The sequence below is a fragment of the Mustelus asterias genome, chromosome 2 (assembly GCF_964213995.1).
Source record: "Mustelus asterias chromosome 2, sMusAst1.hap1.1, whole genome shotgun sequence".
Lineage (NCBI taxonomy): Eukaryota > Metazoa > Chordata > Chondrichthyes > Carcharhiniformes > Triakidae > Mustelus > Mustelus asterias.
The window spans coordinates 107,642,972-107,666,756 of NC_135802.1; the positions used below are offsets into that span (position 1 = coordinate 107,642,972).

Consider the following 23,785-nt stretch of genomic DNA (forward strand, 5'->3'; position numbering starts at 1 on the left):
GAGATGATTGGCCTCCACAACCATCTTCCTTCATACTAGGTATGATTCCAACTAGAGAAGAGTTTCCTTCATCACCATCGACTTCAGTTTTGCGAGGGTCCTTGATGCCACACTTGATTAAATGCTGCCTTGATGTCAAGGGCAATCACTCTCACCTCACCTCTGGAGTTCAGTTCTTTTGTCTGTGTTTGGACCAAGATTGTAATGAGGCCTGGAGCTGAGCATAGTGTTCTTCGTGTCACCTGATATTTTATAACCTGCCATTTCAGAGGCTGGGATTTCTTTCTCTCCCTTTATTTTTTTCCTCCCCGAGAATAATTTAAACTTGTTGGATGGCAGGTGGGAATTAAGTCCTAAGCTGTGCTCTGCCATCTTTTATGTCTTAAATTTTACTACTGGTGAACAACATGCCTGCCACCTTATGGGAAGTAACGCAAAACACGGAAAGGCATTGTCTCCATCATCTGCCCTGTTCCTATTGTTCATAGCAATACTGGACATAAGGATTGCAAACTTTCCCTGGCACTGAATCAGAATGACATCAGAAAGAGAATGCTAATTTAAAAACGCAGGGAACCTATGCTGGAGTAATTGCTTGCCAAGGTCAGGGCAATAAATTTGTTACTTTTTAAGAAATGCTTTACCAACATCTTGGAAGACTACTGGCAATGCAATGATGTGGCAGACCACAGAGGATGCCACAACAGAACTCTGCTGCTTTAGCTGTTCTTGCCAAAGGCAGAGAGCCTGCCAAAAATGTGTAGTGGCCCCACATGGTCAAAAGATTTACTGGGGTAAAGATTGTATCATCTTGTGTCAGACATTATTACCATGCTGGAAATGCTTTCTAATTCTGCCAAAATGGGAAATCTAGACTCTGGCATCAGCTAGTCTAATTTTAAATACATATTATATGAAGGCTATGCTAACATATAGGTGAATATCCACTTTGCTTTTCATTTGAAGCATCTACACATTTGGATCAAACGATATGCTACAGGCATAGGAAGAGTAAAGCTCTAAAAATAAGAAGCTCACCAGAGGTGAGAAATTAGCTATCCTGGAAAATGTATGTAACTTGAATTGGACTTTTTCTGATTGCCTTTCTGGAGAGAATTTTATGTTTGGAAAAATAATTTTGTAAGTTCTACAACTGATTAATGTTTAGGTCCTGTTTGTTCTTCATAATACCAGCACTGTCTCTGAAGTATCAGACTGCTTATCCAATTCCAACCATATTTTCAGTCTTCACCACCTCCATTTCTGAGCCACAAAAATTTGTCCGTCTTCCCTTATAGCTCCTTATATGGTTCACTGTCATATTTATTTTGCTTTTAATACATTTTATCTGGCAAGACACACAAATTATCTTCCTGGCATATATCAACATTTGAATTTGTTTAAAGTTGTAGAGATTTTCAACAGACTATATAATGTGACAAGTTGGGGGTGAGGGTGACAGAGGTATCTACATTATGCATGATGTGCAAATGACATGCTGCCATTTTACACAGCCTTTATTGTTGTAGTGATGCTGCAAGTGTTCATATTAAATTGTAAGTGTACAGTGGGTGAAATATAATTGAAAATGAAAAACATTGCTTTTTGAGAAAGAAAGATTTGCATTTATGTAGCACCTTTCTTGACCATAGGGCATCCCAAAATGCTTTACAGTTAGTGAAGTACTTTTGAATTGCAGTCGCTGTTGTAATGCAGAAAATACAGTCGGGTTGTGCAAAACAAGCTCCCCCACAGCAATGTGATAAACTGTATTAGTGAGAGATATGTATTGACCAGGACACTGAGGATAAATCCCTTCTTCTTCAAAATAATATCACTTAACATCCAGATGAGAGCGAAGATGGGGCCTCAGTTGAACATCACATCTGGAAGATTACCCTTCCAACATTGCAGCACTCCTTCATTACTGTATTGGAGTGCTAGCTTTGATCTTTGTGTTTGACATTGGCATGAAACTTGAACCCACAACCTTCTGACTCAGATGCGTGAATGTTACCAACTGAGCCACAGCTGGCACACTTGCAAAGTGCTTAGCTAACCCTGACCTACTGCTGTTGTGTGCCTGATATCCATAATCTGGATTACCTATTCTCCCTTCAAACCTCTTTACCTTTTCATCTATGGGTTCTTTATCTTGCATGTCGCTTTCATTTGTGCTTCAGATAAGCATCATTAGAACTCTTTTGAGTCTAGCCATTAGGTGACCTTAAAAGCTTGTATTATAATTCACATTGTTGCAAATAAACATGCTTAGTAGTTCATGAGTAGCTCATGAATAAAGTACATGTTAGTTAAAATATTTAGACTTCTCTATTTAGCTTGTAATCATGGTTTTGTGTGAAAATAATGAACCATGGTGGCAGAGTGGTTAGCACTGCTGCCTCACAGTGCCAGGGACCCGGGTTCGATTCCTGGCTTGGGTCATTGTCTGTGTGAAGTTTGCACGTTCTCCCGTGTCTGCGTGGATTTCCTCCGGGTGCTCCAGTTTCCTCCTACAGTCCGAAAGAAGTGCTGGTTAGGTGCACTGCCCATGCTAAATTGATCTTAGTGTCAGGATTAGTAGGGTAAATATGTGGGGTTACGGGAATAGGGCCTGGGTGGGATTGTGGTCAGTGCAGACTCGATGGGCTGAATGGCCTCCTTCTGCACTGCAGGGATTCTATGAATATTGTCTGGATTGAAATGAAGGCTATATATTTTGGTTGTTAACAAATTGCATCTACAAACATCTTTACATGTTTCAATAAACATTTTCATTGCAAGAATAGGTTCAACTATAATTTGTTACTTATATATAATCAAAGTGCTTTGACCATTTGCATAACATTTATACGCCAAATCCAAACTGACCAGATTAAAATTTGATCGAGTGTGTGCTTTCAATTAAGTGTTTAGTTCTCTATTTTTCGAATTCTGTTTTATAAAGTAGTATTATGGTGACTCTTTTAGTATAGCAATTTGCATTTCGAGAGCGCTCAAATATAAACAGGGAGGACAATGTGTTCTCTACTGTGTTTCCATATTATATCATTATGATCCATGAAACTTTGAACTTATTTTTTCAATGTGTTCAAACAATAAATGCCTTAGCATTGTGAGCTGAGCAGATACTTATTCACATAATAGTTTCATTCACAGTCAGTTATAAATTGTGATCTATTAGGTTTTCTGTGGCACAGCGCAAAACTTCATCCTGTCAAATCTGTTTAGATTTTATCTCTCCTATTTAACAGATCAATACTGAGCCACTAAAAGTATTCTTAATCTTGGGTTGTCAAAATTAAGTATTACAAATATGTTTGATGGTATATAATATGAAAGAAGATTAATGATTTTTCATTGATCTTTTGATTATATGTAATATGTCACATAATATTTAAAATATTTTCTACATATTATAATGTAGTAGCCACAAAGATGGTGCCAATATTTTTTAAGCTAAGACTACAATAGATCTGCTGCACGTCTCATAAAAGCAACAGGTTAATTACAAGTAGACTTTGAGCTAATGTTGTATTCATGTTGGTGTGAACTAAGTATGATACTATATTTAAATTCTTTGTATATTTTAAATAAAATTGCATGCAATATAATCCTTAAAACATGGGCATGTGGGAACACCAAGAGGTGGTCTGAAGAATCAGAGAGCATTGCAGGATTAGGAGCCTTAGGATAACTGAAGGAGTTTATTCATTTAGTAGGCACGCAGGGTTGAAACCACAAGTTTGTGGCAGAGGCTGTGACGTGGGCGCCTGAGGAAGAGTGGGAAAAATTGAAGAAGAAGAAAAAGGAAGACTGGAATTAGTGAGGAAGAGGGATCATCTAAGAGTTAACAGGTCCAGGATATATTACTCGGCTCCCTGAGTATGTCGATCCATGTCCTAAGTAATAGCTCATGTATTGCTTACAGGCCTGGGAATGGTGGCTAAGAATAAAACATAAGTATTGTGCTGAAGCACAGTAATGGTGATGAGAAGCAGAAGAGATTAATTATGCTTGCACTCATCTAGTTGGTGGAAAGCGAGCAAAATTCATCCCTTTGGAGGTGTCTGGACTGTGGTTGGAGCTAGTTTTTGAATGCCACAAGCCAAATATGTTCTCATGTTGACAATTACCACCATGAAGCAATTTTCTTATGTATTTTTTGAGTGGAATTTCAACTTTCACCCCCTGTCTCATGACAGGTGAGAAAGGGTCACCAGATGAGGGAATGAGGTTAAATTGGTAAATATGTCAAACCCAACAAGTCTACTTCTGGTTTAGATGTTTCAGGTTCGGTGCCCAGTAATCTGCTTTGGAGAGACAGGTCCATAATATTTAAATAATGGCTCTGTTCTGCAAATTTTGGGGGCTATTTAAATTGAACAGCTACAAGCCAGATTTCCTGGGACTTGACGGGGTGGGATGTGTTGGCCACAGGTAGATGCTTTAGAATGTTACTTCTGGGACTGAAGGAGCAAGGTAAACCCAGTCCTTGATGCAAACTTTCTGCCTTGATTTACCAAACACTCTGCAATCTAATAATTCCATACTAAGCCCTAATTTTTCCCTTCCTTCATCCACCATGCTCCGAGCTGTAAATGGTGGCAATCAAGGCTGAGAAGGGTGATGATGGCAGCTCTTTTCACCATTATTTGCATTCCCTTTGTCTTTCTGTCTCTGACATCTTTGTCAATTACTGCCCTCCACTCTTACAGTATAAATCTCATCCTATTTTCTTTGTCTTAATTTCTGATGAAGGGTCATCCAGATTCGAAACATTAGCTCTATTCTCTCTCCACAGATACTGTCGGACCTGCTTAGATTTTACTGCATTTGCTGTTTTTGTAATAATTTTTGCCATCACACAAAGTTGTATTTTCCCTATAAATCATATATTACTCCAAAGGAAACTAGTTTATATTTTTAGATTGCAAATGTTTCCATATTTCATTTCAGTATAGCACTGGTAAGTGTAATATTAACAATCTGATGAAGCAAAAACTTCACATATAAAGCATTTTATTTAAATTCATTTATTGGTAATAACATACATTCTGTGAACACTGAGAATTTATTAGGGCATTTTTTAAAAAAGTGATGTTTCCTTTGAATTACAATAGCTATAGAAATACTGATTACACTCTTGTTCCCTTCCTGTAAGCAAAAGTTGTGATTTTAGTGTGTGCTATAAAAATGGTTTGTGTATTGAACATTTCTTCCTGTATTAATGTGGTAAAATAAATATTTTGGAAAAACTCATTGTTTTTTAAACATGGATGGGTGGTCAGCTATATCCTCCGCCAGTGATAACTTGTTTCCTGAATATGAATCCAACAGGGCTCAAAATAAACAGTAGGATGAGGTGATGCTTCGCAGTGGGAGGTTAGCAGCAAGAGGTCAAAAAGTGAAGATGTCATACAGTTTCCTGTACAAAGTTTACTTGGGGCCTGATTAGTCCTGTTTTGAGAATTTTGTTTGTAGCTATACATTTTTTATCTCCGCATTAAAGCACCATGTATTTCACATTACTAAATCATTAGATAATTGGCCTACTTCTGTTCCCATGTCTTATGGTCTTGTAGTACAGAAGTGTCTTGAAAACATTAGAATGGAAGATTTCCCAGCCACGTGTAGCCAGTTTTTCATACATATGGTGAGTTAAATTTGCTGACATCGATGTTGGGTCTGGATTCCAGCATCACACCTCTTCCAGGTTTCTATGGGATGTGATTGAAAACATATGGGGGAACTCTTTTGTTTCTGTTGAGTAACTAATTAAAATAATTAAGGACAGTTTTAAACCTCAATTTTGGATTTATCAACCAAAAGACTAATTTCCTGATTTGTCAGCAACTCACCAGAGTCATTGGGGCGAGTGTACAGCAGGAAGAACTTTCAGTGAAACTAAAGAGCTTCATCTGTGGCCAAGGAGATGGTTCTGTTTGAAGCACTTATTCTCTCAGACCGTGGTATCATGACTTGACAGATGATTGTCAACTTCTTGCCAGGCACGTCACCTGTCTAGAACTCCACTCACCTTCAGCTGCACTATCCTGCTACCAGCCTTCAGCACAGTATGTAAGTAACTGGTACAACTGCGCCACCTTCTTCTGAAGAGGGATAAAGGCAAAAGCAACGCCACCACTGCCAGTAGCATCAGCTGTTTGTTTCTCACTTGCACGCCCTCCATGGAGCAGAGGAGATGGACATTTAAATCCATCTGAAAGGAGCCAAGACCCCAAGTATCTAAGGGCAGAGGATCAGCTCTCTGGACATGTCGTGCTTAAAGTTCAGGCTGTCACAGCAAGACACTGCTGACGTTTGCAGCCTTTCTGCTGCAACACCACCTTCCCAGTGGAGCAGGAAGGAATGCATCGCCATAGCCAATAAAGTGCCTGTCACTGGAGAGCCAATCCCATATCTCCCTGTCCTGGTTCTCTTCCCCTACAAGCAAAGAAAGCAAAGAGCTGTGAATGTTCATAATGGCCTTTTTGGAGATGAGGAAAGAATACTGTTTGTGGAGGGAGAGTGAGAGACATAGGTGCAAGAGGGCAGTAGGATGAGGGTGAGTGTTGCTGCACAGATGGGTATGTGAGGTTCCTGCAGAGAGAGGAATGAGTGGAACTCCCAGGTGTGATGTTCTGAGGAGTACTGTGCAGGAAAATGCTGGGCAAGGCAAAGAGTGGGATTTGGCATCTGAAAGTGTTGGTATGCCACTCGCCTTTCCTGCCCTGCTTAGATCCTGTATCCTCTTAATGCACTGTGTCCAGCTTGTGCAGAGCATAACTCTGTTGCTGACTTCCTCAGTCACTTCCACATACCTGCTTGATAGAGACGTTTTCCTCTTCCTCCCATCTTTGGAAGAGCTCACTGCACTGCATCTCCGATCCTACAGGACCTCCAAGTAAGAATACAAGACCTGGGAAGCAGTCTTCCTAGTACTCCTCTCCATTCCTCTGGTTTCTGCAGAATCAAAAATTCAAGTGCTGATGATCCATTGCAAATCATGCCAGGTTCATTGAATTAGAAATCATTAATTTTGCAGATCTAATGTGTCATCCTGCGCACCTCTCTGGTCGATTGATTGGGGAACTCGGTGTTGGGCTACTGTAGTGGCTGTGAGGAAGAACCTCAGCAAGACTTACCAATTTGGGAATCAGGTTCCCAACCTTCACTTGTCCCCTGCTGGAACCGTCAGAGCTGATGTTGGTTTCTTCATTGATGTTGATGAGGAAAACCAAATGGGCTGCACTGTTAGCGGCCTGTACCAGTGTGTCATCCAGGAGAATCTGTGTAGTCTGCCGAGTGCCGTATGTGAACAAATGTTTTCTCCTTTGTCTTTTCTCCTTTCCTCCCAACACCACACCACCACGCCTAAAAAAAAAATGATGGCGCCCTCGCTGGTCTCTTCCGCTCAAACCTCCAAACCTTGTTTACATTGTTGGAGAGAAACATTGAACATTTGAGCAGTTTCCACTGCTTGCTAGTGTCTAGTGATCACTTACAAGTGCTCGTTTGTTGATTTTACTTTTAAATTAGTTACGTGATGTGGGCATCACTGGCTAGATCAGTATTTGTTGCTCATCCCTAACTGCCTTCCATTTCAGAGGGCATTTAAGAATCAATCAGACTGCTGTGGGTCTGGAGTCACGTGGGCCAGACCGGGTAAGGATGACAGATTTCCTTCCCTAAAGGACATTAGTGAACCAGATGGGTTTTTACAACAATCGACAATGATTTCATGGTCATCAATAAACATGTAATTCCAGATTTTTTTAAATTGAATACGAATTTCACTATCTGTTGTGGTGGAATTTGAACCCGGGTCCTTAGAGCGTTATCCTGTATCTCTGGATTACTAGTCCAGTGACAGTACCACTGTGCCATGCATAAGGGCAAGATTAGCCTTGGCTGTGATAACTGCCAGGTTCACGGAGGAAGACCCGATTGGTTGGGCAACATTCCACATAGCTGATGCTACAACTGAATTAATAAATGCAGCAGCCTTGCCATAGTCATCAGAGAAAATATAAAAATAAAATAAGGAGGTTAACAAAAATTCACCCTTCGTTACTACCATGTAGAAATGTGCCTTAATTTCTCAAATGTAGTTCAACAGATACATCGAATACTGTGCAGTTGGCAGCCCCATCACCATGGAATCTTCACCCCCTACCCACCACTGCCCTGCCACCCTGGAATCTACCGCACCCACTGCCCCATCACCCTCGAGTTTTCGCCCCCAACCCACTGCCCTGTCACACTCGAGTCTTCTGCCCCGTCACCCTCGAAGATTCTGCGCCCCGCTCCACGCACTGCCCCGTCACCCTAGAGTCTTTCCCCCACTCCCCCATCACCTTCGGGTCTTCCGCCCCCGCCCACCAACCCACTGCTCCGTCACCCTCGAGTCTTCTGCACCTCCCCCACCCACTGCCCTGTCACCCTCAAGTCTTCCGCCCCGTCACCCTAGAGCCATTTCCCCTCCCCGTCACCCTTTTGTCCACCGCACTGTCACCCTTGAGTCTTCCACCCTACGTCCCAACGACCACCCGTCACCCTTGAGTCTTCCCACTGCCCCATCACTCTGGAGTCTACCCACCGGTTTTCCCTGATTAATGCACTCCTCTCCCCTCCATGGGTGCTTGCCAGGTGCACATGTTTTGAAGTCAATTGTGATTTGTTCCATTCTGACATGGGTGGGTTATTTGATGGTGGGGTGTATAGGTCTGATAATGATAAATGTATTCAAATTAGTTCCTGATAATTGTGGCAAGCTTTCACGCCAGTGTAAAACATGACTTTGGCCATCACTGAACCCACCTGATTCTAATGGGATGAAAGATCTCAGCCCATTAGTTTTCATTTTTCTGGTGGCCTAGTGCTGCTATTTTCAGCTTCCTCCAAAAGACACCAATACTTTGGCATTCAGATGGAATAAATGCACCCAGTGTTTCACTTGGCCTAACGTTCTGAATCTGCTTATTGACGTGATGAAGTTTGAAGTAATGCCAGGACCCTATGTACAGTCTCAGTGTACATTGTGTTGCAATTATATGAAATGGTTTCTTGACCTGCACGATCACTAGGTGTACTACTGCAGGAAAAGCGGCATTTGTCTGGCACTCAATAGTGATCTGTACAAAAATTCTTGGTGCTGATGGAGCAACCAAATTAGTGTTTGCTTTGGGTTGGAGTTTTGTTTTATATTTGTGCTATTATCAGATATATTTTGTTTGGAAGTAGTATCTAATAAATAGATGGAATGTTTAATTAATGTTCAGTATTTTCCAAGCATATTTCCAAGCAATATTCTGTATTTTCCAAAATCAATTGTCTTGTCAACTTTGTTTCTGGCTTGCCTGCCTGTTTTCTGCACGTTTACTTAGAAGTTTAAACTTGATGCTTCTTTGTTTAGTCTCTATTCCCAAGAGTTCGTGCTATACTGAAAGCAGTGAGCAATATGGCTGCAGGGAGCAGAGCTAGCAATAAATGGTCACATTTCAGTATCTAACTTAGTAATGCTAAGAAGATGTGGGGCAATCATTGTTTGGTAAAATGATCATTGAGGCTTTCATCCTGGACTACAGTTGCCTATCAGAAATTTAGCACCATATTCCATTTATGATAATAAAAGCTGATTTGCTGAATGAACATTTTGATATTGATAATTGTGGAAATATTTGACTCATTTAGAATAAAGGTAAAAGCTATCCAATTGTAGTTATTAATGCATGGAGTTTATTTTCCTGGGTGAGCAGAGATATATAATTTAAAATTAAGCAATTTATAGTTATGCACCAATGGATCAAATAAAACTAATTATTGTTGCACTCAACTTTGTAACACTGGATTGTATGTTACAAGTCTGAGACAGTATGCTTCAATTTCCAAGATTGTGTGGTGCTGACTCACAAAGAGCAGACTGATGTTCGGGAAGCATCCCTTGACAATTACATGGTGCTTAAATTGTCAAAGCATGTTTAGCATGCACAGATGAGCTAATCTGCTCCAGCAAGGTTTGCAAGAGGTTTGAATAAATGGAGAGCTCAGTTAGATGAAGAGGGATTAACTGTGCAGATTGAGCAAACACTTCTCTCATTGAACAAGTAGTTTTATTGAGGATTTAGCGACTTTTGAAAATATTGATTACTTATCTGCTGCTTAAAACAAAAATGACAGGACATGTGCTAATGTTTGTGTAACCTGTATGCTGGGCCATGAACCATACTGTCTAAAGTGTTCAGTATTAATTTTAATGCTTTGCTACAGACGTTTTAAGACCTGACTTTAAATGCAAAACAAAGTGTCAATTCTGTTTGGAATAGATGTCATCTTGCTGTTTGGATTTTAAGAGATGATATGCTAATTGAATTTGGTGATAAAATCCTAAAATTTTGTTTATTTAACATTTAGCGAAGAGCATTTTCAGACTTCAGTGAATTGGAAATTTTGTTTATGATAATGATGATGTTACACTGACATTAGATTGCTGATTATTAAAGTGATAAATTAGAAAAATGGGCTGTACTGTGTTCGCATTAGTTGGTTAACAACAAGGAGCTCGCGCTGGTCTCAGTGACGTTGGACTAGTGCGGAGACATTTTGCCCAAGTCACAATTCTGCAAGTATGGGTGGAGGTGGTGTTCGCAAATTATACGCAAGCACACATGCAGGTTAGATCAAGCTCAGAAGAATGTCCTTCATGATTGATGAAACAATAGCAACTGGACATGATATAATGCATTAGATTTCCAGTCATTTGTAATTAATGGCCATAAAGTAGGACCCCATGTAAGACTATCATGGAACTGTGCATTACCATAAATCAATACCTTTGAGACCAATGGAGACATTCTTCTTTTGGAGAGGAAGAGGGGGCAGGGGTAAACATTTGAGAATGTGACACAGAGTATGAATTAAGATTTTGACTGGCAAAAATGTTGGTTTCTGTGAATTTTTGACTAATAAAATTATGATGTATTATTCCCCTTAAATTCATAGAATTTTGTACATAATTCCAATTCATACAATTCAAGCTGATTAAGGGTTAGAAATCTAGTAGTCTGTCTCAGTGCTGATTTTCATCATTTGCTGCAGTAAACTTTGTAAACATTTTTAATTTCTAGTGATTCCTATTGTGTTTCCAGAGCATCTTCTTCCTAAAGATATTTTGTGGTAGAAATGTGAATTTTAATGTGTTTTCTAACACCACTAATTGAGTTCCTGATGAAAGTTACTGCAAAAAAGACACTTGAATCCATTGAATATATAAACCTTGATGGTGCAGTTTGCTATTCTACTGTCTTTGAAGGTGAATGCTTGGTCCGTGTACACGTACAGTTAGTATTTTGTTTGATGAAATTAGATCTTTCTGTGGGAAGGGATGCGGTAATGGTTTCATTTTATAAATTAGGTCTGCCTATATAAACTTCACCGATTGTTGTCGAAAAATTCCCTTGGGGTCTGTCTGATATGTTTTGTCTCAGAAAAATCAAAATGTCATTAAATTACCCTGTGATGAATTGTCATGTTGTAATTATCTGTTGATTTTGCACAGCAAAACTGACACTCTTCTTCAAAGATTGGTTAGCATCCATGCCAGAGTTACTGTGCTGGTTTTAAATAATGAGAATTTATTTCATCTTAAAGCTATCTTGATGCTTGTACTTCATGTGTCTCTGGTACGTTATGTAAATTTCATGGAATTTATTTTCTTTCCAGGCACTTTTTTGAGAGGTCTGATGGGACTCCACCATCATAATAGCTAGTTCTTCCTCTGTGACTACATTAGTTAGTTGTGCCAAATATGTTGATCTTATATTCATGAATGTTTGGTGTACACATTTTAAATATACAACTTTTAAAAATGAAATTAGTAGATACAGCTAAGGGGAAAATCTTTGCATACAGCCTAAACCATCAAAACTCTGTTCCTGTGACGTTATGAAACTTTTTTTCTGATCTGATACAGATATTTTATGAAGGGGTTCAATAGGGAGAACCTGTTTCCTCTCTGGATAAGTCCAGAACAAGGTGACATAAGTATGTTACAGCCTATGTAAATTAAAACCAATCAAGTAATGTACTTGGAAATGGTTGAAGCATAAAGCTTCAATGCATTCAGAGATGCTTAATCTATTCTGAAGTGAGAAAGAAATAGAAGGATGTAGGGACAATGGTGGTGGGATGAGGTGGGGGGGGAGGTGGTGGAGGGAAGAGGTACTCAGTGGGAGGGTGTGTCTGTGTGGAATGTAAACAGTGGAATCGGCTAACTGGGATGAATAGCCTGTTGCAATGCTTCTAATTGTCTATAATTTTTAAGTAAGATTTATTTCTAGCTAATTTGAAACACTATATTTTATTTGTAATCTGAAGTCCATGGAAAGACTGAATTTTAAGGAAACAGCATATGAACAGTGAACTGACACCACCCTACAGGGAAGCATGTCTCTGCAGAGCCATTTGTTGTCTTCTCAGCTTTGTCTATAGAAGCAGAAGATTGTTCTCCTAAAGCATTGTTCTTAATGAATGTTTTGTGCCTGGCTTCACAAAAGAGCAATAGAGGAGAGCGGCACAGCGGTTAGCACTCTTGCCTCACAGCGCCAGGGACACGGGTTCATGTGGAGTTTGCATGTTTTATCTGTGTCACTGTGGGTTTCCTCCAGGTGCTCCAGTTTCCTCCCACAGTCCGAAAGACATGCTGGTTAGGTGCATTGGCCATGCTAAATTCTCCCTCAGTGTACCCAAACAGACCCTGGAGTGTGGCGACTAGGAGATTTTCACAGTAACTTCATTGCAGTATTAATATAAGCCTATTACAATCTATTAAACTTTAAAAAAACAGACATTGTATGGACTTATCCAGCCCTGCCCGCTGCCAGCACCATCCGGTCCCACCAAAAGTCAATGGCTGGGCCGCCATATCTCCCACAACAAGTCTTGTCATGGCGGGCCTGGAAAGTCCCAGCCATTGTAATTAAGGAGGAGTATGAATGTGAGGTAATCCACTTTGGTAGCAGGAACAGATATGCATAGTATTTGCTAAATGATAAGAAATGAGAAAGTGTAGATGTACAAAGGGATCTGGGCGTCCTTGTCCATAAGTCACTGAAGGCTAACATGCATGTGCAGCAAACTATTAAGAAGGCTAATGGAATACTAACCTTTATTGCAAGAGGATTTGAGTACAAGAGTAGTGAGATCTTGCTTCAATTGTATAGAAGCTTGATTAGACCGCACCTGGAATACTGTGTGTAGCTTTGGTCCTCTGACTTCAGAATATTATTGCCACAAAGGGAGTACAATGAATGTTTAACATTCTGGGGATTGTGGGACTGTCTTATGAAGAGAGATTGGGCAAATGGAGCCTGTATTCTCCAGAGTTTTGAAGAATGAGAGGTGATCTCATTGAAACCTACAAAGTACTTGGTAAGATGCTTCCCTTGGCTGGGGAATCTAGACTTGATTAGTTGGAAGTATTCGCATTCCAACCATTATTCATGTAAATTGAGTCTGTGTCTTTATAAGCTCTGTTTGTGAACAGAATTCCCACTCACCTGCAGAAGGGGCTTAGAGCTTCGAAAGCTTGTGTGGCTTTTGCTACCAAATAAACCTGTTGTACTTTAACCTGGTGTTGTTAAACTTCTTACTGTGTTTACCCCAGTCCAACGCCGGCATCTCCACATCATGGGGAATCTAGAACCAGGGGGCACAATTTCAAATAAGGGGGATGCCACTTAAGATCAAGATGAGGAGAAATTTCTTTATACAGATTGTCCAAAGATATGTGGGTTAGGTGGACTGGCCATGCTAAATTGCCCCTGAATGTCAGGGGGACTAGCTAGGGTAAATGCATGGGGTTGTGGGGATAGGGCCTAGGTGGGATTGTGGTCGGCGTAGACTCAATAGGCCGAATGGCCTCCATCTGCACTGTAGGACTCTGTTTCTATGAGATTGTTGTGAATCTTTGGAATTCTCTATCCCAGAAGGCAGTGGAAACTCAGTCATTGAATATGTTTAAGGTAGAGATGGATAGATTAACAATGCAAAGGATTAATGGAGATAGTGGCCATGATTCTCCCATTTCACTGCGCTAATTGTTTTAGCACAATGGGCAGGGAGATTGTCGTGTCGGCCAATTTGCGGGGTTTGCATGCGCGTTCACGCCCCACTAGCAGCTCCCAGCGCCGGATATCCGGCGGTGTCTGCTCCATGCCAGAAATCAGCAGGGAAGCTCAAAACCATTTAAATAGTTATTTCAATATAATTTCAATGTGATTAGCAGACCCGGGACTGAAGTTTCCGGAACCACTAGTATCCCCTCCTTGCTGGAGTGGCTCACTCCAGTGGGGCTTAGAGTAGTTCCTCACTTTTGAGGAGCTGGCAGCCAGATCCTGCTGGATTGAAGGGGGGGACAATCAGGGTCCCTCAGAGGGTCGGGCAGTGGGGGATGCCCCAGGGCACTGCGCATGTGCCGATCTCGGCACTGACAGATCAGCACATGTGCAGTGGCCCACTCAACGCGCTGATTTCAGCCCCTCCAGCGGGGATCGGTCCCACCCCCTAGTTTTTAATGATATTCATGTTGGTGGCCTCTGCAGTGCACAGAGTGTGGGAGATTCTTCTCTGAAATCCCACTGAAAAATCCAACGTGAATTACTCCAGTTTTCATACAAATTCAACGCTTAGATTTTTTTGGGAGAATTCCGACCAGTGTGTGTGAAAAGCATTGAAGTATCTGATCAGCCATGGTCTTGCTGAATGGTGCAGCAGCCTTGACGGGCTGAGTGGCATGCTCCAGTTCTGGTCCTGCCTAAATGTAATATAGGAGTTACAATATAAAATAGAGAATTCAAAAAATTCTGAGGGGCAGTATAACTCATTTCAAAGGGCACAAATTGATCGAGGATAGTCAACAGGGATTTGTTCATTGAAAGTTGTGTCTGACTAACCAGAAATTTTTAAGGAGATAGCAAATAAGGGTCAATACGTGTAGTGCAGTCAATGGAGTCTACAAGGCCCCACACTGCAGAAAAATAAGCTCCAAGTGGCGAACTGGATCGGAAATTGAATCAGTGGTAGGAAGCACAGGGTATTAGTTGACAGGTGTTTTTGTGAATAGTAAACTCTTTCCAGTGAGGTTCAGTAGAGCTCAGTATTAGATCCCCTGTTTTGTGTACTATATATGAATTATTTAAATTCGTATCGGGGGAATATCATTAAAAAATTAGCTTGCACATTCTCTCGCTCGCACACGCTCTTGGCGCGGGCGCCTGCACAATCCCTTGGCGCGGGCACCGGGCCGGTGCTCTCGCAAGCGCCATCTCAATTTCTTATTAATTCAAACAAAATTTATATTTTAAAGCTTTTCAAAGATACCTTTTGTGTCATTGCACCCAAAACTAAGAGCTTAATTTTTGAAGTCTCCCTGAAGGTCACAATTAGTAGAAGATTCCAGTGGAGATTAATTACCCTGTGGACATAAAATTCGGGAACCTCGTATACCAGTTAAGCCAATTTGAGCCTGCTTCCGGCAGGTTTATTTGGTAGCAAAAGGCGGCGTTCACAACACACGCCGGCGCAGAGTCACTGAGCAGAAACTGATAGCCAAGTTCCGCACACATGAGGACGGCCTCAACCGGGATATTGGGTTCATGTCACACTATTTGTAATCCCCACAGCTTGCCTGGACCTGCAGAGTCTCACTGGCTGTCCTGTCTGGAGACAATACACATCTCTTTAGCCTGTCTTGATGCTCTCTCCACTCACATTCTTTGTATCTTAAAGACTTGATTAGCTGTAAGTATTCGCATTCCAACCATTATTCATGTAAATTGAGTTTGTGTCTTTATATGCCCTGTTTGTGAACAGAATTCCCACTCACCTGAGGAAGGGGCTTAAGGCTCCGAAAGCTTGTGTGGCTTTTGCTACCAAATAAACCTGTTGGACTTTAACCTGGTGGTGTTAAACTTCTTACTGTGTTTACCCCAGTCCAACGCCGGCATCTCCACATCAGGGTTCAAACTAGCAGCCAAAACTTTACTTCATCTGGCACTTACATCAGTAGTAGAAAACATTGTGGCTTTTTGGCACCAACTAATATTTCTGACTCTTATATATTGTGTTGAATAGCTGAAGCAAGTATCATCTTTCACAGTTCAAGTGTTTTTTCCCCAACAGCTGTTCTTCAGATAAGCAGCTTGACAATGGACTTTGTAGACTGTCTCCTTTTGATCAAAACCCATAACTTTATCCTCTTGTCACATTTGATGAAATGGTCAAGCAAAAGCAAAGTAGTGTGGATGCTGGAAATCTGGAATCAAAACAGAAAATGCGCAGCAGGTCTGGTAGCATTTGTGGAGAGAAACTGGTGCAAAGCCAAAGGGAGTGGAAATGGGCCAAATAAAGAAATACAAGATGTGTCTTGAGGAGGTGTGGATGGCAGGGTCCTAAATATCTGCCTTCCAAAAGGAAAGGAAATAAGAGAAAAACGGGGAGGAAAAAACAGCAAAGCAAAGTGAAACAAAACTGAACAGAGGTTACAATTTAAAAAGTATTGAACTCAATGTTGAGTCCAGAAGGCTAGAAAATGCCCAGTTGAAAGATGGAGGTGCCTCAAGTTTGCAATGAGCATCATTGGAAGACTGCAGCAAGCCAAGGACAGAAAAGTCAGAGTAGAACAAGAAGGACAATTAAAATGATGAGTAACTGGAAGTTCACCGTCATGCTTGTAGACTGAATGAAAGTGTTGCGCACTCACCCAGTCTTGGTCTCACCAATGTAGAGAAGATCATGAGTGAGCAGCTAATAATACAACATACTAAATTGAAAGAAACCAAGTAAATTGCTGGTTCACCTGAAAGGAGTGTGTGGGGCCATGGATGGTGAAAAGGGAGGAGGTAAAAGGGCTGGTGTTGCATTTCCTCCACTTGCGTGGAAATGTCCAGCAGGAAATGAATGAGGTATTGAGGGTGTTTGAGGAGTGGGCCAGAGTATCATGGAGGGAATGATCTCTTTGGAGTTCTAAAATAGGCTGGGAAGATGTGTTTGGCGGTGGCACCCAGATGGTGGTGGTAAAGTATGATTTGTTGCATATTGAGGCTGGTGGAGTAGAAGATGAGGACAAGGAGAACCCTGCTGGAGCTCTGGGAGAGAGGTGAAGAGGTCAAAATAAAAGTGCATTAAATAGGATGAATGCAGTCAGGGCATTGTAAATAATGGATTGGGGGTGGTGGGGGAGAACCTCAACTCCTCTGAGGAAAACTAAAGAGATGGGGGAAGGAGCCTAAGTGCAAGTGGAACAAAATATGTTCCACATATCCTACACTAAGACAAGCATAGGTAGGACCCATGCAGGAACCAGAGCAGCGCCTTTAATTTGGGGAAGGAGAAGTTGTTCAGTTCGACGGAAGAGGGTGTTGGTGGTGGATAGGAACTTGTAGGGCTTCTGTTCAAGGAAAATGTGGAGTGCCCTCAGGCTGTCTTGGTGGAGCTGAAGATGTAGAGAGATTGGACTTTCATGATGAAAAGGTCTGGAAACTATTAAGGTGATGGAGTGCATCAGAGGAATCACAGATGTTAGTGAGAAGAGAGTGGATCCTAGAATCCCTCCGGTACAGAAGGAAGCGAGTTGGCCCATTGGTCCTGCACTGACTCTCCAACAGACCATTTTGTTCAGGCACTGTAACCCATAACCCCATGTATTTACCCTGCTAGTCACCCTAACCTACACATCTTGGAACATTAAGGGGCAATTTAGCATGGCTAATCCACCTAACCTGCACATCTTTGGACTGTGGGAGGAAACTGGAGCACCCTGAGGAAAGCCACGCAGACATGGAGAATGTGCAAACTCCACAGAGACGGATGCCCAAGGCTGGAATCCAACCCAGGTCACTGATGCTGTGAGGCAGCCAGCTAACTGACCACTGTGCCACTGTGCTGGATAAGTGAAGAGAAGGGTAGAGTTGAGATAGAAAAAAATCATTTTAGTGGTTTATTTGGTAGCAAAAGCCACACAAGAGTTCGTATTCAGCCCCTGCTAAGTTGAGGTTGGTAAACCAGACAACAACAGAACTACCCTTGTCAGCAGGTAAGATGGTAATGTCTGGGTTGAACCTGAGAGAATGAAGTGCGACAAGTTCATAAGAAGATAATCATGCCTGCAGTTCTCAGTGAAAAGATCTAAAAAGAGCAGAGAGAGGACAAAATGAAGGATCTAAGATAAAAGCAAAATATTGCAGATGCTGGAATCTGAAACAAAAACTGAAAATGCTGGAAAATCTCAGCAGGTCTGACAGTATCTGTGGAGAGAGAATAGAGCCAATGTTTCGAGTCTAGATGACCCTTTGTCTCTGACTAGTCACAACCTTGGTTCTATTCTCTCTCCACAGATGTTGTCAGACCTGCTGAGATTTTCCAGTAATTTCTGTTTTTGCGTGTGAAATGAAGGATCTAGGTAGAGGAAGAATACTGGAGCTGACAGTTAATGCTAATCATAGTAAATTGCTTTGGTGTGATATGTTAATTTATAGAGAACAGTAAAATTTTTTGGGACTGACATTGATACAGTATATAAGGATTATTTTATTGTCACCAATAAAAGATCATGCATGCAAATAATTAAACAGTAACTTACAGAATAAGGCAAGCATTAATATTACTTGTTTTTGTTCTGGTTAAAGTTAAAAATCACGAACAAGCCCTTTCTCAGAAAACTGCCTCTTTGTCTCATGGAAAATAAGTTCCTTTGAACCATTCAGTTTGTGTATTCTCTTTCCTGGTACAGACTTTTCATGGTGAATTTCGACAGGAGGGATATTTATCTTGTACATGGTCACAATGTTAATGGCAGAGAATTGAAATTCTGGCCGTTTGTTGAGAGTGTGAAAATGGATGACTTCGAGGCGAATATTGAGGGGTTGAGGAGCTGGAGGGCACACCTCATTTACATTTCTAGGAGTGGCTGCAAGAAACTATACATTTCTGTGATATTCTTTGGAAATCATTGTTTCCACATGCAGATGGTGTAGGGCATATTTAAGCACAATTATTCATGGGTAGCGGCTCCATCTTGCGTGCCTAAGGTGCCATTGCACCTGCTTTTTATGTTTCCCTTGCTGCTCCCCTTCCTCCATTTTATTTCTACTTAGATCAAACTGGAATAAAAAGGAACAGACATTTTTCCAGCAATATTCTGGTTTAATCAGAAACTGTACTTAAATGTGACCTGCTTAAACTAACATTGTTATATGTACACACATACAATACACATACTTTCAAAATACATATGTATTTGTGTGAGGGAGAAAGATGACTCTACGTCATGGAACATTATTTTAAATATACATTCTCTTTATTCTGTGTAGTTCAGCGATCCCCTCCAGTACCAGCACAGGAACTAAATCAAATTCTGAAAGCTGGATATTTGGAAAAACGTCGAAAAGGTAAGCAGTTGTTTTTGCACTTGATGCAATAGAAAGCTATCAGTGTGTTACTATCAATAATATAGTTATTCTAGAATAAAACTTTTATTGTCTATATTACAGACACCTTAGGGACTCACATTAGCTATACCTTCCTTTTCAGGTGTTCTCATTTTCAAAATGGCTGTTTTGTAAAAAAAATGTCTCCGGAAGAGCCAGCTGAGATCATGATTGCACATAATCAGCGACAACAATGTTATGAATTTCCTCCCAAATCTGTTTTAATTTCTGTTCACTTATCAGTTTTGCAGTCTAAATTTCTGTTTCCTCATAAAACACTTGGAAGAAGATTGCAGCTTGAGTGATGGGCTGCATTGCTAATTGTTATTCCCAACACCAGGGCAGTCATCGGCGATAAAAAAAAGCGGGACAATGTGACACCAGATTGTGCTAGTGTATTGAATTTTCCCAAGGCATGACATGATACAGATGAGAACTTTTGGGGGAGGAAACTTATCAGTCCACATTATATGTAGTAATCAAACTACAGTGTTCCATTTGAGCATCGAGTTTGCAGGAAGACTAATTGATAACTGGGACTCCAGATATCCATCTGCCTTCAGCCTTCGAAGTCAAAGCTTCTTGAAGAAGCAAATTCACCATCAGAAACGAAGGAAACTAAAACTATGTAAGGACAAGGGAGAGGAGCTGCTTGCCTGCAGCTGCTGAAAGAGTGCATGCCTGCAGCAGTTCGACAGGAAATTATGGTCCCACCCTCCTATCTTTGACTTTGGAGGCCAACAAACAGGATTGCCAAGTCTGGATGAAGAGAGTCTTGAAATTTTAGCCACATGACATTGGAAGCACGTAATGACTGATCACGATTTTCCAATCATCTTCCTCCTGCCCCCCTTCTCCTCCTCCCGCCCCCCCTTCTCCTCTTCCCGAATCCCCTTCTCCTCCTCCCGCCCCCCCTTCTCCTCCTCGCGCCCCCCCTTCTCCTCCTCGCGCCCCCCCCTTCTCCTCCTCGCGCCACCCTTCTCCTCCTCGCGCCCCCCCTTCTCCTCCTCGCGCCCCCCCTTCTCCTCCTCGCGCCCCCCCTTCTCCTCCTCGCGCCCCCCCTTCTCCTCCTCCCGCCCCCCCTTCTCCTCCTCCCGCCCCTCCTTCTCCTCCTCCCGCCCCCCCTTCTCCTCCTCCCGCCCCCCCTTCTCCTCCTCCCGCCCCCCCTTCTCCTCCCGCCCCCCCTTCTCCTCCTCCCGCCTCCCCTTCTCCTCCTCCCGCCCCCCCTTCTCCTCCTCCCGCCCCCCTTCTCCTCCTCCCGCCCCCCCTTCTCCTCCTCCCGCCCCCCCTTCTCCTCCCCCCGCCCCCCCTTCTCCTCCCCCCGCCCCCCCTTCTCCTCCCCCCGCCCCCCTTCTCCTCCTCCCGCCCCCCTTCTCCTCCTCCCGCCCCCCTTCTCCTCCTCCCGCCCCCCCTTCTCCTCCTCCCGCCCCCCCTTCTCCTCCTCCCGCCCCCCCTTCTCCTCCTCCCGCCCCCCCTTCTCCTCCTCCCGCACCCCCCTTCTCCTCCTCCCGCACCCCCCTTCTCCTCCTCCCGCACCCCCCTTCTCCTCCTCCCGCACCCCCCTTCTCCTCCTCCCGCACCCCCCTTCTCCTCCTCCCGCACCCCCCTTCTCCTCCTCCCGCACCCCCCTTCTCCTCCTCCCGCACCCCCCTTCTCCTCCTCCCGCACCCCCCTTCTCCTCCTCCCGCACCCCCCTTCTCCTCCTCCCGCACCCCCCTTCTCCTCCCGCCCCCCCTTCTCCTCCTCCCGCCCCCCCCTTCTCCTCCTCCCGCCCCCCCCTTCTCCTCCTCCCGCCCCCCCCTTCTCCTCCTCCCGCCCCCCCCTTCTCCTCCTCCCGCCCCCCCCTTCTCCTCCTCCCGCACACCCCCTTCTCCTCCTCCCGCACCCCCCTTCTCCTCCTCCCGCACCCCCCTTCTCCTCCTCCCGCACCCCCCTTCTCCTCCTCCCGCACCCCCCTTCTCCTCCTCCCGCACCCCCCTTCTCCTCCTCCCGCACCCCCCTTCTCCTCCTCCCGCACCCCCCTTCTCCTCCTCCCGCACCCCCCTTCTCCTCCTCCCGCACCCCCCTTCTCCTCCTCCCGCACCCCCCTTCTCCTCCTCCCGCACCCCCCTTCTCCTCCTCCCGCACCCCCCTTCTCCTCCTCCCGCACCCCCCTTCTCCTCCTCCCGCACCCCCCTTCTCCTCCTCCCGCACCCCCCTTCTCCTCCTCCCGCACCCCCCTTCTCCTCCTCCCGCACCCCCCTTCTCCTCCTCCCGCACCCCCCTTCTCCTCCTCCCGCACCCCCCTTCTCCTCCTCCCGCACCCCCCTTCTCCTCCTCCCGCACCCCCCTTCTCCTCCTCCCGCACCCCCCTTCTCCTCCTCCCGCACCCCCCTTCTCCTCCTCCCGCACCCCCCTTCTCCTCCTCCCGCACCCCCCTTCTCCTCCTCCCGCACCCCCCTTCTCCTCCTCCCGCACCCCCCTTCTCCTCCTCCCGCACCCCCCTTCTCCTCCTCCCGCACCCCCCTTCTCCTCCTCCCGCACCCCCCTTCTCCTCCTCCCGCACCCCCCTTCTCCTCCTCCCGCACCCCCCTTCTCCTCCTCCCGCACCCCCCTTCTCCTCCTCCCGCACCCCCCTTCTCCTCCTCCCGCACCCCCCTTCTCCTCCTCCCGCACCCCCCTTCTCCTCCTCCCGCACCCCCCTTCTCCTCCTCCCGCACCCCCCTTCTCCTCCTCCCGCACCCCCCTTCTCCTCCTCCCGCACCCCCCTTCTCCTCCTCCCGCACCCCCCTTCTCCTCCTCCCGCACCCCCCTTCTCCTCCTCCCGCACCCCCCTTCTCCTCCTCCCGCACCCCCCTTCTCCTCCTCCCGCACCCCCCTTCTCCTCCTCCCGCACCCCCCTTCTCCTCCTCCCGCACCCCCCTTCTCCTCCTCCCGCACCCCCCTTCTCCTCCTCCCGCACCCCCCTTCTCCTCCTCCCGCACCCCCCTTCTCCTCCTCCCGCACCCCCCTTCTCCTCCTCCCGCACCCCCCTTCTCCTCCTCCCGCACCCCCCTTCTCCTCCTCCCGCACCCCCCTTCTCCTCCTCCCGCACCCCCCTTCTCCTCCTCCCGCACCCCCCTTCTCCTCCTCCCGCACCCCCCTTCTCCTCCTCCCGCACCCCCCTTCTCCTCCTCCCGCACCCCCCTTCTCCTCCTCCCGCACCCCCCTTCTCCTCCTCCCGCACCCCCCTTCTCCTCCTCCCGCACCCCCCTTCTCCTCCTCCCGCACCCCCCTTCTCCTCCTCCCGCACCCCCCTTCTCCTCCTCCCGCACCCCCCTTCTCCTCCTCCCGCACCCCCCTTCTCCTCCTCCCGCACCCCCCTTCTCCTCCTCCCGCACCCCCCTTCTCCTCCTCCCGCACCCCCCTTCTCCTCCTCCCGCACCCCCCTTCTCCTCCTCCCGCACCCCCCTTCTCCTCCTCCCGCACCCCCCTTCTCCTCCTCCCGCACCCCCCTTCTCCTCCTCCCGCACCCCCCTTCTCCTCCTCCCGCACCCCCCTTCTCCTCCTCCCGCACCCCCCTTCTCCTCCTCCCGCACCCCCCTTCTCCTCCTCCCGCACCCCCCTTCTCCTCCTCCCGCACCCCCCTTCTCCTCCTCCCGCACCCCCCTTCTCCTCCTCCCGCACCCCCCTTCTCCTCCTCCCGCACCCCCCTTCTCCTCCTCCCGCACCCCCCTTCTCCTCCTCCCGCACCCCCCTTCTCCTCCTCCCGCACCCCCCTTCTCCTCCTCCCGCACCCCCCTTCTCCTCCTCCCGCACCCCCCTTCTCCTCCTCCCGCACCCCCCTTCTCCTCCTCCCGCACCCCCCTTCTCCTCCTCCCGCACCCCCCTTCTCCTCCTCCCGCACCCCCCTTCTCCTCCTCCCGCACCCCCCTTCTCCTCCTCCCGCACCCCCCTTCTCCTCCTCCCGCACCCCCCTTCTCCTCCTCCCGCACCCCCCTTCTCCTCCTCCCGCACCCCCCTTCTCCTCCTCCCGCACCCCCCTTCTCCTCCTCCCGCACCCCCCTTCTCCTCCTCCCGCACCCCCCTTCTCCTCCTCCCGCACCCCCCTTCTCCTCCTCCCGCACCCCCCTTCTCCTCCTCCCGCACCCCCCTTCTCCTCCTCCCGCACCCCCCTTCTCCTCCTCCCGCACCCCCCTTCTCCTCCTCCCGCACCCCCCTTCTCCTCCTCCCGCACCCCCCTTCTCCTCCTCCCGCACCCCCCTTCTCCTCCTCCCGCACCCCCCTTCTCCTCCTCCCGCACCCCCCTTCTCCTCCTCCCGCACCCCCCTTCTCCTCCT

The 23,785-nt window shown here is 45.7% G+C and overlaps 1 protein-coding gene across 5 annotated transcripts in view; it reads left to right on the forward strand.

Moving 5' to 3' along the window:
- skap2 (src kinase associated phosphoprotein 2) overlaps positions 1 to 23,785 on the forward strand; it is a 346,507-nt gene that overhangs the window by 142,442 nt on the left and 180,280 nt on the right. For all 5 annotated transcript variants that reach the window (XM_078240001.1, XM_078240009.1, XM_078240015.1 and 2 more), the window contains exon 5: positions 19,371 to 19,448. In XM_078240001.1, coding sequence (XP_078096127.1) covers positions 19,371 to 19,448 — 78 coding nt within the window. The remainder of the gene's footprint in view (positions 1 to 19,370; positions 19,449 to 23,785) is intronic.